The sequence below is a fragment of the Ranitomeya imitator genome, chromosome 5 (assembly GCF_032444005.1).
Source record: "Ranitomeya imitator isolate aRanImi1 chromosome 5, aRanImi1.pri, whole genome shotgun sequence".
NCBI classification, from domain to species: Eukaryota; Metazoa; Chordata; class Amphibia; order Anura; family Dendrobatidae; genus Ranitomeya; species Ranitomeya imitator.
This window is the reverse complement of record NC_091286.1, coordinates 710,602,606-710,621,406: the sequence shown is the minus strand read 5'-3', so window position 1 is coordinate 710,621,406 and position 18,801 is coordinate 710,602,606. Positions and strand designations below refer to the sequence as shown.

At 48.3% G+C, this 18,801-nt stretch overlaps 1 protein-coding gene across 1 annotated transcript in view; it reads right to left on the bottom strand.

The window, feature by feature from the left end:
• Nucleotides 1-18,801, bottom strand: part of LOC138637972 (zinc finger protein 665-like) — an 85,602-nt gene that overhangs the window by 3,134 nt on the left and 63,667 nt on the right. Inside the window, exon 6 of the mRNA XM_069726894.1 lies at nucleotides 214-356. Coding sequence (XP_069582995.1) covers nucleotides 214-356 — 143 coding nt within the window. The remainder of the gene's footprint in view (nucleotides 1-213; nucleotides 357-18,801) is intronic.

Sequence of the window (18,801 nt, the reverse complement as noted above, 5' to 3'; positions counted from 1 at the left end):
GCTTGTATTTCTATCTTCAGGCTAGTCAGTTCCTCAGGCTGTGCCGAGTTGCATAGGTAGTGTCAGGCGCAATCCACAGCTGCCTTTAGTTGTGTTTAGGATAGGTTCAGGTATTGCGGTCTACAGAGATTCCACGTCTCAGAGCTCGTTCTATTGTTTTTGGGTTATTGTCAGATCACTGTATGTGCTCTGATTACTGGCACACTGTGTTACTGGATTGCCTTCATAACACCTGGTGATACAAGAGGCTGGTGCTCCTCTACCACAACGTGCTTATACTGATCCCAGTGTCCTTCTACATAATCCCACTCCTCCATGGAGAAATAGAGAGCGACGTCCTGACACCTGAGAGGAACCTGACAACCAACGAGACCAACATCACCCAGAATCCTCCAGTGTACACTGTATAATCTCCCAGCAGTCTCCTCTCTGCTCATCATCAAGAATCCTCCAGTGTATACTGCATAGTCTCCCAGCAGTCTCCTCTCATCACCCAGAATCCTCCAGTGTATACTGTATAATCTCCCAGCAGTCTCCTCTCTGCTCATCCAGAATCCTCCAGTGTATACTGTATAATCTCCCAGCAGTCTCCTCTCATCACCCAGAATCCAAAGAGTATACTGTATAATCTCCCAGCAGTCTCCTCTCATGACCCAGAATCCTCCAGTGTATACTGTACAATCCCCCAGCAGTCTCCTCTCATGACCCAGAATCCTCCAGTGTATACTGTATAATCTCCCAGCAGTCTCCTCTCATCACCCAGAATCCTCCAGTGTATACTGTATAATCTCCCAGCAGTCTCCTCTCATTACCCAGAATCCTCCAGTGTATACTGTATAATCTCCCAGCAGTCTCCTCTCACCCAGAATCCTCCAGTGTATACTGTATAATCTCCCAGCAGTCTCCTCTCACCCAGAATCCTCCAGTGTATACTGCATAATCTCCCAGCAGTCTCTGCTCATCACCCAGAATCCTCCACTGTGTACTGTATAGTGTCCCAGCAGTCTCCTCTCATCACCCAGAATCCTCCAGTGTATACTGTATAATCTCCCAGCAGTCTCCTCTCCGCTCATCACCCAGAATCCTCCAGTGTATACTGTATAATCTCCCAGCAGTCTCTGCTCATCACCCAGAATCCTCCACTGTGTACTGTATAATCTCCCAGCAGTCTCCTCTCATCACCCAGAATCCTCCAGTGTACACTGTATAATCTCCCAGCAGTCTCCTCTCATCACCCAGAATCCTCCACTGTACACTGTATAATCTCCCAGCAGTCTCCTCCCATCACCCAGAATCCTCCAGTGTATACTGTATAATCTCCCAGCAGTCTCCTCTCACCCAGAATCCTCCAGTGTATACTGTATAATCTCCCAGCAGTCTCCTCTCACCCAGAATCCTCCAGGGTATACTGTATAATCTCCCAGCAGTCTCATCACCCAGAATCCTCCAGTGTACACTGTATAATCTCCCAGCAGTCTCATCACCCAGAATCCTCCAGTGTATACTGTATAATCTCCCAGCAGTCTCCTCTCATCACCCAGAATCCTCCAGTGTATACTTTATAATCTCCCAGCAGTCTCCTCATCACCCAGAATCCTCCAGTGTATACTGTATAATCTCCCAGCAGTGTCCTCCCATCACCCAGAATCCTCCAGTGTATACTGTATAATCTCCCAGCAGTCTCCTCCCATCACCCAGAATCCTCCAGTGTATACTTTATAATCTCACAGCAGTCTCTTCTCATCGCCCAGAATCCTCCAGTGTATACTGTATAATCTCCCAGCAGTCTCCTCTCCGCTCATCACCCAGAATCCTCCAGTGTATACTGTATAATCTCCCAGCAGTCTCTGCTCATCACCCAGAATCCTCCACTGTGTACTGTATAATCTCCCAGCAGTCTCCTCTCATCACCCAGAATCCTCCAGTGTATACTGTATAATCTCCCAGCAGTCTCCTCTCCTCACCCAGAATCCTCCAGTGTATACTGTATAATCTCCCAGCAGTCTCCTCTCATCACCCAGAATCCTCCAGTGTATACTGTATAATCTCCCAGCAGTCTCCTCTCATCACCCAGAATCCTCCAGTGTATACTGTATAATCTCCCAGCAGTCTCCTCTCATCACCCAGAATCCTCCAGTATATACTGTATAATCTCCCAGCAGTCTCCTCATCAGCCAGAATCCTCCAGTGTACACTGTATAATCTCCCAGCAGTCTCCTCTCATCACCCAGAATCCTCCAGTGTACACTGTATAATCTCCCAGCAGTCTCCTCTCATTACCCAGAATCCTCCAGTATATACTGTATAATCTCCCAGCAGTCTCCTCATCAGCCAGAATCCTCCAGTGTATACTGTATAATCTCCCAGCAGTCTCCTCTCATCACCCAGAATCCTCCAGTGTACACTGTATAATCTCCCAGCAGTCTCCTCCCATCACCCAGAATCCTCCAGTGTATACTGTATAATCTCCCAGCAGTCTCCTCTCACCCAGAATCCTCCAGTGTATACTGTATAATCTCCCAGCAGTCTCCTCTCATCACCCAGAATCCTCCAGTGTTTACTGTATAATCTCCCAGCAGTCTCCTCTCATCACCCAGGATCCTCCAGTGTATACTGTATAATCTCCCAGCAGTCTCCTCTCCTCATCACCCAGAATCCTCCAGTGTATACTGTATAATCTCCCAGCAGTCTCCTCTCATCACCCAGAATCCTCCAGTGTATACTGTATAATCTCCCAGCAGTCTCCTCTCATCACCCAGAATCCTCCAGTGTATACTGTACAATCTCCCAGCAGTCTCCTCTCATCACCTAGAATCCTCCAGTGTATACTGTATAATCTCCCAGCAGTCTCCTCCTATCACCCAGAATCCTCCAGTGTATACTGTATAATCTCCCAGCAGTCTCCTCCCATCACCCAGAATCCTCCAGTGTATACTGTATAATCTCCCAGCAGTCTCCTCTCATCACCCAGAATCCTCCAGTGTATACTGTATAATCTCCCAGCAGTCTCCTCTCATCACCCAGAATCCTCCAGTGTACACTGTATAATCTCTCAGCAGTCTCCTCTCATCACCCAGAATCCTCCAGTGTATACTGTATAATCTCCCAGCAGTCTCCACCCATCACCCAGAATCCTCCAGTGTATACTGTATAATCTCCCAGCAGTCTCCTCACATCACCCAGAATCCTCCAGTGTATACTGTATAATCTCCCAGCAGTCACCTCTCACCCAGAATCCTCCAGTGTATACTGTATAATCTCCCAGCAGTCTCCTCACATCACCCAGAACCCTCCAGTGTATACTGTATAATCTCCCAGCAGTCTCCTCTCATCACCCAGAATCCTCCAGTGTATACTGTATAATCTCCCAGCATTCTCCTCTCATTACCCAGAATCCTCCAGTGTACACTGTATAATCTCCCAGCAGTCTCCTCTCATCACCCAGAATCCTCTAGTGTATACTGTATAATCTCCCAGCAGTCTCCTCTCATTACCCAGAATCCTCCAGTGTACACTGTATAATCTCCCAGCAGTCTCCTCATCACCCAGAACCCTCCAGTGTATACTGTATAATCTCCCAGCAGTCTCCACCCATCACCCAGAATCCTCCAGTGTATACTGTATAATCTCCCAGCAGTCACCTCTCACCCAGAATCCTCCAGTGTATACTGTATAATCTCCCAGCAGTCTCCACCCATCACCCAGAATCCTCCAGTGTATACTGTATAATCTCCCAGCAGTCACCTCTCACCCAGAATCCTCCAGTGTATACTGTATAATCTCCCAGCAGTCTCCACCCATCACCCAGAATCCTCCAGTGTATACTGTATAATCTCCCAGCAGTCTCCTCTCATCACCCAGAATCCTCCAGTGTACACCGTATAATCTCCCAGCAGTCTCCTCTCATCACCCAGAATCCTCCAGTGTATACTGTATAATCTCCCAGCAGTCTCCTCACATCACCCAGCACCCTCCAGTGTATACTGTATAATCTCCCAGCAGTCTCCTCTCATCACCCAGAATCCTCCAGTGTAATCTCCCAGCAGTCTCCTCTCATCACCCAGAATCCTCCAGTGTATACTGTATAATCTCCCAGCAGTCTCCTCTCATCACCCAGAATCCTCCAGTGTAATCTCCCAGCAGTCTCCTCTCATCACCCAGAATCCTCCAGTGTAATCTCCCAGCAGTCTCCTCTCATCACCCAGAATCCTCCAGTGTAATCTCCCAGCAGTCTCCTCCCATCACCCAGAATCCTCCAGTGTACACTGTATAATCTCCCAGCAGTCTCCTCTCCGCTCATCACCCAGAATCCTCCAGTGTATACTGTATAATCTCCCAGCAGTCTCTGCTCATCACCCAGAATCCTCCACTGTGTACTGTATAATCTCCCAGCAGTCTCCTCCCATCACCCAGAATCCTCCAGTGTATACTGTATAATCTCCCAGCAGTCTCCTCTCATCACCCAGAATCCTCCAGTGTATACTGTATAATCTCCCAGCAGTCTCCTCTCATCACCCAGAATCCTCCAGTGTACACTGTATAATCTCTCAGCAGTCTCCTCTCATCACCCAGAATCCTCCAGTGTATACTGTATAATCTCCCAGCAGTCTCCACCCATCACCCAGAATCCTCCAGTGTATACTGTATAATCTCCCAGCAGTCTCCTCACATCACCCAGAACCCTCCAGTGTATACTGTATAATCTCCCAGCAGTCACCTCTCACCCAGAATCCTCCAGTGTATACTGTATAATCTCCCAGCAGTCACCTCTCACCCAGAATCCTCCAGTGTATACTGTATAATCTCCCAGCAGTCTCCTCTCATCACCCAGAATCCTCCAGTGTACACTGTATAATCTCTCAGCAGTCTCCTCTCATCACCCAGAATCCTCCAGTGTATACTGTATAATCTCCCAGCAGTCTCCACCCATCACCCAGAATCCTCCAGTGTATACTGTATAATCTCCCAGCAGTCTCCTCACATCACCCAGAACCCTCCAGTGTATACTGTATAATCTCCCAGCAGTCACCTCTCACCCAGAATCCTCCAGTGTATACTGTATAATCTCCCAGCAGTCTCCTCACATCACCCAGAACCCTACAGTGTATACTGTATAATCTCCCAGCAGTCTCCTCTCATCACCCAGAATCCTCCAGTGTATACTGTATAATCTCCCAGCATTCTCCTCTCATTACCCAGAATCCTCCAGTGTACACTGTATAATCTCCCAGCAGTCTCCTCTCATCACCCAGAATCCTCCAGTGTATACTGTATAATCTCCCAGCAGTCTCCTCTCATTACCCAGAATCCTCCAGTGTACACTGTATAATCTCCCAGCAGTCTCCTCATCACCCAGAACCCTCCAGTGTATACTGTATAATCTCCCAGCAGTCTCCACCCATCACCCAGAATCCTCCAGTGTATACTGTATAATCTCCCAGCAGTCACCTCTCACCCAGAATCCTCCAGTGTATACTGTATAATCTCCCAGCAGTCTCCACCCATCACCCAGAATCCTCCAGTGTATACTGTATAATCTCCCAGCAGTCACCTCTCACCCAGAATCCTCCAGTGTATACTGTATAATCTCCCAGCAGTCTCCACCCATCACCCAGAATCCTCCAGTGTATACTGTATAATCTCCCAGCAGTCTCCTCTCATCACCCAGAATCCTCCAGTGTACACTGTATAATCTCCCAGCAGTCTCCTCTCATCACCCAGAATCCTCCAGTGTATACTGTATAATCTCCCAGCAGTCTCCTCACATCACCCAGCACCCTCCAGTGTATACTGTATAATCTCCCAGCAGTCTCCTCTCCTCACCCAGAATCCTCCAGTGTATACTGTATAATCTCCCAGCAGTCTCCTCTCATCACCCAGAATCCTCCAGTGTAATCTCCCAGCAGTCTCCTCTCATCACCCAGAATCCTCCAGTGTATACTGTATAATCTCCCAGCAGTCTCCTCTCATCACCCAGAATCCTCCAGTGTAATCTCCCAGCAGTCTCCTCTCATCACCCAGAATCCTCCAGTGTAATCTCCCAGCAGTCTCCTCTCATCACCCAGAATCCTCCAGTGTAATCTCCCAGCAGTCTCCTCCCATCACCCAGAATCCTCCAGTGTACACTGTATAATCTCCCAGCAGTCTCCTCTCCGCTCATCACCCAGAATCCTCCAGTGTATACTGTATAATCTCCCAGCAGTCTCTGCTCATCACCCAGAATCCTCCACTGAGTACTGTATAGTGTCCCAGCAGTCTCCTCTCATCACCCAGAATCCTCCAGTGTATACTGTATAATCTCCCAGCAGTCTCCTCTCATCACCCAGAATCCTCCACTGTACACTGTATAATCTCCCAGCAGTCTCCTCCCATCACCCAGAATCCTCCAGTGTATACTGTATAATCTCCCAGCAGTCTCCTCTCATCACCCAGAATCCTCCAGTGTATACTGTATAATCTCCCAGCAGTCTCCTCTCATCACCCAGAATCCTCCAGTATATACTGTATAATCTCCCAGCAGTCTCCTCATCACCCAGAATCCTCCAGTGTATACTGTATAATCTCCCAGCAGTCTCCTCTCCTCACCCAGAATCCTCCAGTGTATACTGTATAATCTCCCAGCAGTCTCCTCTCATCACCCAGAATCCTCCAGTGTATACTGTATAATCTCCCAGCAGTCTCCTCTCATCACCCAGAATCCTCCAGTGTATACTGTATAATCTCCCAGCAGTCTCCTCTCATCACCCAGAATCCTCCAGTATATACTGTATAATCTCCCAGCAGTCTCCTCATCAGCCAGAATCCTCCAGTGTACACTGTATAATCTCCCAGCAGTCTCCTCTCATCACCCAGAATCCTCCAGTGTACACTGTATAATCTCCCAGCAGTCTCCTCTCATTACCCAGAATCCTCCAGTATATACTGTATAATCTCCCAGCAGTCTCCTCATCAGCCAGAATCCTCCAGTGTATACTGTATAATCTCCCAGCAGTCTCCTCTCATCACCCAGAATCCTCCAGTGTACACTGTATAATCTCCCAGCAGTCTCCTCTCATCACCCAGAATCCTCCACTGTACACTGTATAATCTCCCAGCAGTCTCCTCTCATCACCCAGAATCCTCCACTGTACACTGTATAATCTCCCAGCAGTCTCCTCCCATCACCCAGAATCCTCCAGTGTATACTGTATAATCTCCCAGCAGTCTCCTCTCACCCAGAATCCTCCAGTGTATACTGTATAATCTCCCAGCAGTCTCCTCTCATCACCCAGAATCCTCCAGTGTTTACTGTATAATCTCCCAGCAGTCTCCTCTCATCACCCAGGATCCTCCAGTGTATACTGTATAATCTCCCAGCAGTCTCCTCTCCTCATCACCCAGAATCCTCCAGTGTATACTGTATAATCTCCCAGCAGTCTCCTCTCATCACCCAGAATCCTCCAGTGTATACTGTATAATCTCCCAGCAGTCTCCTCTCATCACCCAGAATCCTCCAGTGTATACTGTACAATCTCCCAGCAGTCTCCTCTCATCACCTAGAATCCTCCAGTGTATACTGTATAATCTCCCAGCAGTCTCCTCCCATCACCCAGAATCCTCCAGTGTATACTGTATAATCTCCCAGCAGTCTCCTCCCATCACCCAGAATCCTCCAGTGTATACTGTATAATCTCCCAGCAGTCTCCTCTCATCACCCAGAATCCTCCAGTGTATACTGTATAATCTCCCAGCAGTCTCCTCTCATCACCCAGAATCCTCCAGTGTACACTGTATAATCTCTCAGCAGTCTCCTCTCATCACCCAGAATCCTCCAGTGTATACTGTATAATCTCCCAGCAGTCTCCACCCATCACCCAGAATCCTCCAGTGTATACTGTATAATCTCCCAGCAGTCTCCTCACATCACCCAGAACCCTCCAGTGTATACTGTATAATCTCCCAGCAGTCACCTCTCACCCAGAATCCTCCAGTGTATACTGTATAATCTCCCAGCAGTCACCTCTCACCCAGAATCCTCCAGTGTATACTGTATAATCTCCCAGCAGTCTCCTCACATCACCCAGAACCCTCCAGTGTATACTGTATAATCTCCCAGCAGTCTCCTCTCATCACCCAGAATCCTCCAGTGTATACTGTATAATCTCCCAGCAGTCTCCTCTCATCACCCAGAATCCTCCAGTGTATACTGTATAATCTCCCAGCAGTCTCCTCTCATCACCCAGAATCCTCCAGTGTATACTGTATAATCTCCCAGCAGTCTCCTCTCATCACCCAGAATCCTCCAGTGTATACTGTATAATCTCCCAGCATTCTCCTCTCATTACCCAGAATCCTCCAGTGTACACTGTATAATCTCCCAGTAGTCTCCTCTCATCACCCAGAATCCTCCAGTGTATACTGTATAATCTCCCAGCAGTCTCCTCTCATTACCCAGAATCCTCCAGTGTACACTGTATAATCTCCCAGCAGTCTCCTCATCACCCAGAACCCTCCAGTGTATACTGTATAATCTCCCAGCAGTCTCCACCCATCACCCAGAATCCTCCAGTGTATACTGTATAATCTCCCAGCAGTCACCTCTCACCCAGAATCCTCCAGTGTATACTGTATAATCTCCCAGCAGTCTCCACCCATCACCCAGAATCCTCCAGTGTATACTGTATAATCTCCCAGCAGTCACCTCTCACCCAGAATCCTCCAGTGTATACTGTATAATCTCCCAGCAGTCTCCACCCATCACCCAGAATCCTCCAGTGTATACTGTATAATCTCCCAGCAGTCTCCTCTCATCACCCAGAATCCTCCAGTGTACACTGTATAATCTCCCAGCAGTCTCCTCTCATCACCCAGAATCCTCCAGTGTATACTGTATAATCTCCCAGCAGTCTCCTCACATCACCCAGCACCCTCCAGTGTATACTGTATAATCTCCCAGCAGTCTCCTCTCCTCACCCAGAATCCTCCAGTGTATACTGTATAATCTCCCAGCAGTCTCCTCTCATCACCCAGAATCCTCCAGTGTAATCTCCCAGCAGTCTCCTCTCATCACCCAGAATCCTCCAGTGTATACTGTATAATCTCCCAGCAGTCTCCTCTCATCACCCAGAATCCTCCAGTGTAATCTCCCAGCAGTCTCCTCTCATCACCCAGAATCCTCCAGTGTAATCTCCCAGCAGTCTCCTCTCATCACCCAGAATCCTCCAGTGTAATCTCCCAGCAGTCTCCTCCCATCACCCAGAATCCTCCAGTGTACACTGTATAATCTCCCAGCAGTCTCCTCTCCGCTCATCACCCAGAATCCTCCAGTGTATACTGTATAATCTCCCAGCAGTCTCTGCTCATCACCCAGAATCCTCCACTGTGTACTGTATAGTGTCCCAGCAGTCTCCTCTCATCACCCAGAATCCTCCAGTGTATACTGTATAATCTCCCAGCAGTCTCCTCTCATCACCCAGAATCCTCCACTGTACACTGTATAATCTCCCAGCAGTCTCCTCCCATCACCCAGAATCCTCCAGTGTATACTGTATAATCTCCCAGCAGTCTCCTCTCATCACCCAGAATCCTCCAGTGTATACTGTATAATCTCCCAGCAGTCTCCTCTCATCACCCAGAATCCTCCAGTATATACTGTATAATCTCCCAGCAGTCTCCTCATCAGCCAGAATCCTCCAGTGTACACTGTATAATCTCCCAGCAGTCTCCTCTCATCACCCAGAATCCTCCAGTGTACACTGTATAATCTCCCAGCAGTCTCCTCTCATTACCCAGAATCCTCCAGTATATACTGTATAATCTCCCAGCAGTCTCCTCATCAGCCAGAATCCTCCAGTGTATACTGTATAATCTCCCAGCAGTCTCCTCTCATCACCCAGAATCCTCCAGTGTACACTGTATAATCTCCCAGCAGTCTCCTCTCATCACCCAGAATCCTCCACTGTACACTGTATAATCTCCCAGCAGTCTCCTCCCATCACCCAGAATCCTCCAGTGTATACTGTATAATCTCCCAGCAGTCTCCTCTCACCCAGAATCCTCCAGTGTATACTGTATAATCTCCCAGCAGTCTCCTCTCATCACCCAGAATCCTCCAGTGTTTACTGTATAATCTCCCAGCAGTCTCCTCTCATCACCCAGGATCCTCCAGTGTATACTGTATAATCTCCCAGCAGTCTCCTCTCCTCATCACCCAGAATCCTCCAGTGTATACTGTATAATCTCCCAGCAGTCTCCTCTCATCACCCAGAATCCTCCAGTGTATACTGTATAATCTCCCAGCAGTCTCCTCTCATCACCCAGAATCCTCCAGTGTATACTGTACAATCTCCCAGCAGTCTCCTCTCATCACCTAGAATCCTCCAGTGTATACTGTATAATCTCCCAGCAGTCTCCTCCCATCACCCAGAATCCTCCAGTGTATACTGTATAATCTCCCAGCAGTCTCCTCCCATCACCCAGAATCCTCCAGTGTATACTGTATAATCTCCCAGCAGTCTCCTCTCATCACCCAGAATCCTCCAGTGTATACTGTATAATCTCCCAGCAGTCTCCTCTCATCACCCAGAATCCTCCAGTGTACACTGTATAATCTCTCAGCAGTCTCCTCTCATCACCCAGAATCCTCCAGTGTATACTGTATAATCTCCCAGCAGTCTCCACCCATCACCCAGAATCCTCCAGTGTATACTGTATAATCTCCCAGCAGTCTCCTCACATCACCCAGAACCCTCCAGTGTATACTGTATAATCTCCCAGCAGTCACCTCTCACCCAGAATCCTCCAGTGTATACTGTATAATCTCCCAGCAGTCACCTCTCACCCAGAATCCTCCAGTGTATACTGTATAATCTCCCAGCAGTCTCCTCACATCACCCAGAACCCTCCAGTGTATACTGTATAATCTCCCAGCAGTCTCCTCTCATCACCCAGAATCCTCCAGTGTATACTGTATAATCTCCCAGCATTCTCCTCTCATTACCCAGAATCCTCCAGTGTACACTGTATAATCTCCCAGCAGTCTCCTCTCATCACCCAGAATCCTCCAGTGTATACTGTATAATCTCCCAGCAGTCTCCTCTCATTACCCAGAATCCTCCAGTGTACACTGTATAATCTCCCAGCAGTCTCCTCATCACCCAGAACCCTCCAGTGTATACTGTATAATCTCCCAGCAGTCTCCACCCATCACCCAGAATCCTCCAGTGTATACTGTATAATCTCCCAGCAGTCACCTCTCACCCAGAATCCTCCAGTGTATACTGTATAATCTCCCAGCAGTCTCCACCCATCACCCAGAATCCTCCAGTGTATACTGTATAATCTCCCAGCAGTCACCTCTCACCCAGAATCCTCCAGTGTATACTGTATAATCTCCCAGCAGTCTCCACCCATCACCCAGAATCCTCCAGTGTATACTGTATAATCTCCCAGCAGTCTCCTCTCATCACCCAGAATCCTCCAGTGTACACTGTATAATCTCCCAGCAGTCTCCTCTCATCACCCAGAATCCTCCAGTGTATACTGTATAATCTCCCAGCAGTCTCCTCACATCACCCAGCACCCTCCAGTGTATACTGTATAATCTCCCAGCAGTCTCCCCTCATCACCCAGAATCCTCCAGTGTAATCTCCCAGCAGTCTCCTCTCATCACCCAGAATCCTCCAGTGTATACTGTATAATCTCCCAGCAGTCTCCTCCCATCACCCAGAATCCTCCAGTGTAATCTCCCAGCAGTCTCCTCTCATCACCCAGAATCCTCCAGTGTAATCTCCCAGCAGTCTCCTCTCATCACCCAGAATCCTCCAGTGTAATCTCCCAGCAGTCTCCTCCCATCACCCAGAATCCTCCAGTGTACACTGTATAATCTCCCAGCAGTCTCCTCTCCGCTCATCACCCAGAATCCTCCAGTGTATACTGTATAATCTCCCAGCAGTCTCTGCTCATCACCCAGAATCCTCCACTGTGTACTGTATAATCTCCCAGCAGTCTCCTCCCATCACCCAGAATCCTCCAGTGTATACTGTATAATCTCCCAGCAGTCTCCTCTCATCACCCAGAATCCTCCAGTGTATACTGTATAATCACCCAGCAGTCTCCTCTCATCACCCAGAATCCTCCAGTGTACACTGTATAATCTCTCAGCAGTCTCCTCTCATCACCCAGAATCCTCCAGTGTATACTGTATAATCTCCCAGCAGTCTCCACCCATCACCCAGAATCCTCCAGTGTATACTGTATAATCTCCCAGCAGTCTCCTCACATCACCCAGAACCCTCCAGTGTATACTGTATAATCTCCCAGCAGTCACCTCTCACCCAGAATCCTCCAGTGTATACTGTATAATCTCCCAGCAGTCACCTCTCACCCATAATCCTCCAGTGTATACTGTATAATCTCCCAGCAGTCTCCTCTCATCACCCAGAATCCTCCAGTGTACACTGTATAATCTCTCAGCAGTCTCCTCTCATCACCCAGAATCCTCCAGTGTATACTGTATAATCTCCCAGCAGTCTCCACCCATCACCCAGAATCCTCCAGTGTATACTGTATAATCTCCCAGCAGTCTCCTCACATCACCCAGAACCCTCCAGTGTATACTGTATAATCTCCCAGCAGTCACCTCTCACCCAGAATCCTCCAGTGTATACTGTATAATCTCCCAGCAGTCACCTCTCACCCAGAATCCTCCAGTGTATACTGTATAATCTCCCAGCAGTCTCCTCACATCACCCAGAACCCTCCAGTGTATACTGTATAATCTCCCAGCAGTCTCCTCTCATCACCCAGAATCCTCCAGTGTATACTGTATAATCTCCCAGCATTCTCCTCTCATTACCCAGAATCCTCCAGTGTACACTGTATAATCTCCCAGCAGTCTCCTCTCATCACCCAGAATCCTCCAGTGTATACTGTATAATCTCCCAGCAGTCTCCTCTCATTACCCAGAATCCTCCAGTGTACACTGTATAATCTCCCAGCAGTCTCCTCATCACCCAGAACCCTCCAGTGTATACTGTATAATCTCCCAGCAGTCTCCACCCATCACCCAGAATCCTCCAGTGTATACTGTATAATCTCCCAGCAGTCACCTCTCACCCAGAATCCTCCAGTGTATACTGTATAATCTCCCAGCAGTCTCCACCCATCACCCAGAATCCTCCAGTGTATACTGTATAATCTCCCAGCAGTCACCTCTCACCCAGAATCCTCCAGTGTATACTGTATAATCTCCCAGCAGTCTCCACCCATCACCCAGAATCCTCCAGTGTATACTGTATAATCTCCCAGCAGTCTCCTCTCATCACCCAGAATCCTCCAGTGTACACTGTATAATCTCCCAGCAGTCTCCTCTCATCACCCAGAATCCTCCAGTGTATACTGTATAATCTCCCAGCAGTCTCCTCACATCACCCAGCACCCTCCAGTGTATACTGTATAATCTCCCAGCAGTCTCCTCTCCTCACCCAGAATCCTCCAGTGTATACTGTATAATCTCCCAGCAGTCTCCTCTCATCACCCAGAATCCTCCAGTGTAATCTCCCAGCAGTCTCCTCTCATCACCCAGAATCCTCCAGTGTATACTGTATAATCTCCCAGCAGTCTCCTCTCATCACCCAGAATCCTCCAGTGTAATCTCCCAGCAGTCTCCTCTCATCACCCAGAATCCTCCAGTGTAATCTCCCAGCAGTCTCCTCTCATCACCCAGAATCCTCCAGTGTAATCTCCCAGCAGTCTCCTCCCATCACCCAGAATCCTCCAGTGTACACTGTATAATCTCCCAGCAGTCTCCTCTCCGCTCATCACCCAGAATCCTCCAGTGTATACTGTATAATCTCCCAGCAGTCTCTGCTCATCACCCAGAATCCTCCACTGTGTACTGTATAGTGTCCCAGCAGTCTCCTCTCATCACCCAGAATCCTCCAGTGTATACTGTATAATCTCCCAGCAGTCTCCTCTCATCACCCAGAATCCTCCACTGTACACTGTATAATCTCCCAGCAGTCTCCTCCCATCACCCAGAATCCTCCAGTGTATACTGTATAATCTCCCAGCAGTCTCCTCTCATCACCCAGAATCCTCCAGTATATACTGTATAATCTCCCAGCAGTCTCCTCCCATCACCCAGAATCCTCCAGTGTATACTGTATAATCTCCCAGCAGTCTCCTCCCATCACTCAGAATCCTCCAGTGTATACTGTATAATCTCCCAGCAGTCTCCTCTCACCCAGAATCCTCCAGTGTATACTGTATAATCTCCCAGCAGTCTCCTCTCACCCAGAATCCTCCAGGGTATACTGTATAATCTCCCAGCAGTCTCATCACCCAGAATCCTCCAGTGTACACTGTATAATCTCCCAGCAGTCTCATCACCCAGAATCCTCCAGTGTATACTGTATAATCTCCCAGCAGTCTCCTCTCATCACCCAGAATCCTCCAGTGTATACTTTATAATCTCCCAGCAGTCTCCTCATCACCCAGAATCCTCCAGTGTAAACTGTATAATCTCCCAGCAGTGTCCTCCCATCACCCAGAATCCTCCAGTGTATACTGTATAATCTCCCAGCAGTCTCCTCCCATCACCCAGAATCCTCCAGTGTATACTTTATAATCTCAGAGCAGTCTCTTCTCATCGCCCAGAATCCTCCAGTGTATACTGTATAATCTCCCAGCAGTCTCCTCTCCGCTCATCACCCAGAATCCTCCAGTGTATACTGTATAATCTCCCAGCAGTCTCTGCTCATCACCCAGAATCCTCCACTGTGTACTGTAGTGTCCCAGCAGTCTCCTCTCATCACCCAGAATCCTCCAGGGTATACTGTATAATCTCCCAGCAGTCTCCTCATCAGCCAGAATCCTCCAGTGTATACTGTATAATCTCCCAGCAGTCTCCTCCCATCACCCAGAATCCTCCAGTGTATACTGTATAATCTCCCAGCAGTCTCCTCTCACCCAGAATCCTCCAGTGTACACTGTATAATCTCCCAGCAGTCTCCTCTCATCACCCAGAATCCTCCAGTGTATACTGTATAATCTCCCAGCAGTCTCCTCTCATCACCCAGAATCCTCCAGTGTATACTGTATAATCTCCCAGCAGTCTCCTCTCATCACCCAGAATCCTCCAGTATATACTGTATAATCTCCCAGCAGTCTCCTCATCAGCCAGAATCCTCCAGTGTACACTGTATAATCTCCCAGCAGTCTCCTCTCATCACCCAGAATCCTCCAGTGTACACTGTATAATCTCCCAGCAGTCTCCTCTCATTACCCAGAATCCTCCAGTATATACTGTATAATCTCCCAGCAGTCTCCTCATCAGCCAGAATCCTCCAGTGTATACTGTATAATCTCCCAGCAGTCTCCTCTCATCACCCAGAATCCTCCAGTGTACACTGTATAATCTCCCAGCAGTCTCCTCTCATCACCCAGAATCCTCCACTGTACACTGTATAATCTCCCAGCAGTCTCCTCCCATCACCCAGAATCCTCCAGTGTATACTGTATAATCTCCCAGCAGTCTCCTCTCACCCAGAATCCTCCAGTGTATACTGTATAATCTCCCAGCAGTCTCCTCTCATCACCCAGAATCCTCCAGTGTTTACTGTATAATCTCCCAGCAGTCTCCTCTCATCACCCAGGATCCTCCAGTGTATACTGTATAATCTCCCAGCAGTCTCCTCTCCTCATTACCCAGAATCCTCCAGTGTATACTGTATAATCTCCCAGCAGTCTCCTCTCATCACCCAGAATCCTCCAGTGTATACTGTATAATCTCCCAGCAGTCTCCTCTCATCACCCAGAATCCTCCAGTGTATACTGTACAATCTCCCAGCAGTCTCCTCTCATCACCTAGAATCCTCCAGTGTATACTGTATAATCTCCCAGCAGTCTCCTCCCATCACCCAGAATCCTCCAGTGTATACTGTATAATCTCCCAGCAGTCTCCTCCCATCACCCAGAATCCTCCAGTGTATACTGTATAATCTCCCAGCAGTCTCCTCTCATCACCCAGAATCCTCCAGTGTATACTGTATAATCTCCCAGCAGTCTCCTCTCATCACCCAGAATCCTCCAGTGTATACTGTATAATCTCCCAGCAGTCTCCTCTCATCACCCAGAATCCTCCAGTGTATACTGTATGATCTCCCAGCAGTCTCCTCCCATCACCCAGAATCCTCCAGTGTATACTGTATAATCTCCCAGCAGTCTCCTCTCATCACCCAGAATCCTCCAGTGTATACTGTATAATCTCCCAGCAGTCTCCTCTCATCACCCAGAATCCTCCAGTGTATACTGTATAATCTCCCAGCAGTCTCCTCTCATCACCCAGAATCCTCCAGTGTATACTGTATAATCTCCCAGCAGTCTCCACCCATCACCCAGAATCCTCCAGTGTATACTGTATAATCTCCCAGCAGTCTCCTCACATCACCCAGAACCCTCCAGTGTATACTGTATAATCTCCCAGCAGTCACCTCTCACCCAGAATCCGCCAGTGTATACTGTATAATCTCCCAGCAGTCTCCTCACATCACCCAGAACCCTCCAGTGTATACTGTATAATCTCCCAGCAGTCTCCTCTCATCACCCAGAATCCTCCAGTGTATACTGTATAATCTCCCAGCATTCTCCTCTCATTACCCAGAATCCTCCAGTGTACACTGTATAATCTCCCAGCAGTCTCCTCTCATCACCCAGAATCCTCCAGTGTATACTGTATAATCTCCCAGCAGTCTCCTCTCATTACCCAGAATCCTCCAGTGTATACTGTATAATCTCCCAGCAGTCTCCTCATCACCCAGAACCCTCCAGTGTATACTGTATAATCTCCCAGCAGTCTCCACCCATCACCCAGAATCCTCCAGTGTATACTGTATAATCTCCCAGCAGTCACCTCTCACCCAGAATCCTCCAGTGTATACTGTATAATCTCCCAGCAGTCTCCACCCATCACCCAGAATCCTCCAGTGTATACTGTATAATCTCCCAGCAGTCACCTCTCACCCAGAATCCTCCAGTGTATACTGTATAATCTCCCAGCAGTCTCCACCCATCACCCAGAATCCTCCAGTGTATACTGTATAATCTCCCAGCAGTCTCCTCTCATCACCCAGAATCCTCCAGTGTACACTGTATAATCTCCCAGCAGTCTCCTCTCATCACCCAGAATCCTCCAGTGTATACTGTATAATCTCCCAGCAGTCTCCTCACATCACCCAGCACCCTCCAGTGTATACTGTATAATCTCCCAGCAGTCTCCTCTCATCACCCAGAATCCTCCAGTGTAATCTCCCAGCAGTCTCCTCTCATCACCCAGAATCCTCCAGTGTATACTGTATAATCTCCCAGCAGTCTCCTCTCATCACCCAGAATCCTCCAGTGTAATCTCCCAGCAGTCTCCTCTCATCACCCAGAATCCTCCAGTGTAATCTCCCAGCAGTCTCCTCTCATCACCCAGAATCCTCCAGTGTAATCTCCCAGCAGTCTCCTCCCATCACCCAGAATCCTCCAGTGTACACTGTATAATCTCCCAGCAGTCTCCTCTCCGCTCATCACCCAGAATCCTCCAGTGTATACTGTATAATCTCCCAGCAGTCTCTGCTCATCACCCAGAATCCTCCACTGTGTACTGTATAATCTCCCAGCAGTCTCCTCCCATCACCCAGAATCCTCCAGTGTATACTGTATAATCTCCCAGCAGTCTCCTCTCATCACCCAGAATCCTCCAGTGTATACTGTATAATCTCCCAGCAGTCTCCTCTCATCACCCAGAATCCTCCAGTGTACACTGTATAATCTCTCAGCAGTCTCCTCTCATCACCCAGAATCCTCCAGTGTATACTGTATAATCTCCCAGCAGTCTCCACCCATCACCCAGAATCCTCCAGTGTATACTGTATAATCTCCCAGCAGTCTCCTCACATCACCCAGAACCCTCCAGTGTATACTGTATAATCTCCCAGCAGTCACCTCTCACCCAGAATCCTCCAGTGTATACTGTATAATCTCCCAGCAGTCACCTCTCACCCAGAATCCTCCAGTGTATACTGTATAATCTCCCAGCAGTCTCCTCACATCACCCAGAACCCTCCAGTGTATACTGTATAATCTCCCAGCAGTCTCCTCTCATCACCCAGAATCCTCCAGTGTATACTGTATAATCTCCCAGCATTCTCCTCTCATTACCCAGAATCCTCCAGTGTACACTGTATAATCTCCCAGCAGTCTCCTCTCATCACCCAGAATCCTCCAGTGTATACTGTATAATCTCCCAGCAGTCTCCTCTCATTACCCAGAATCCTCCAGTGTACACTGTATAATCTCCCAGCAGTCTCCTCATCACCCAGAACCCTCCAGTGTATACTGTATAATCTCCCAGCAGTCTCCACCCATCACCCAGAATCCTCCAGTGTATACTGTATAATCTCCCAGCAGTCACCTCTCACCCAGAATCCTCCAGTGTATACTGTATAATCTCCCAGCAGTCTCCACCCATCACCCAGAATCCTCCAGTGTATACTGTATAATCTCCCAGCAGTCACCTCTCACCCAGAATCCTCCAGTGTATACTGTATAATCTCCCAGCAGTCTCCTCTCATCACCCAGAATCCTCCAGTGTACACTGTATAATCTCCCAGCAGTCTCCTCTCATCACCCAGAATCCTCCAGTGTATACTGTATAATCTCCCAGCAGTCTCCTCTCATCACCCAGAATCCTCCAGTGTATACTGTATAATCTCCCAGCAGTCTCCTCTCATCACCCAGAATCCTCCAGTGTAATCTCCCAGCAGTCTCCTCTCATCA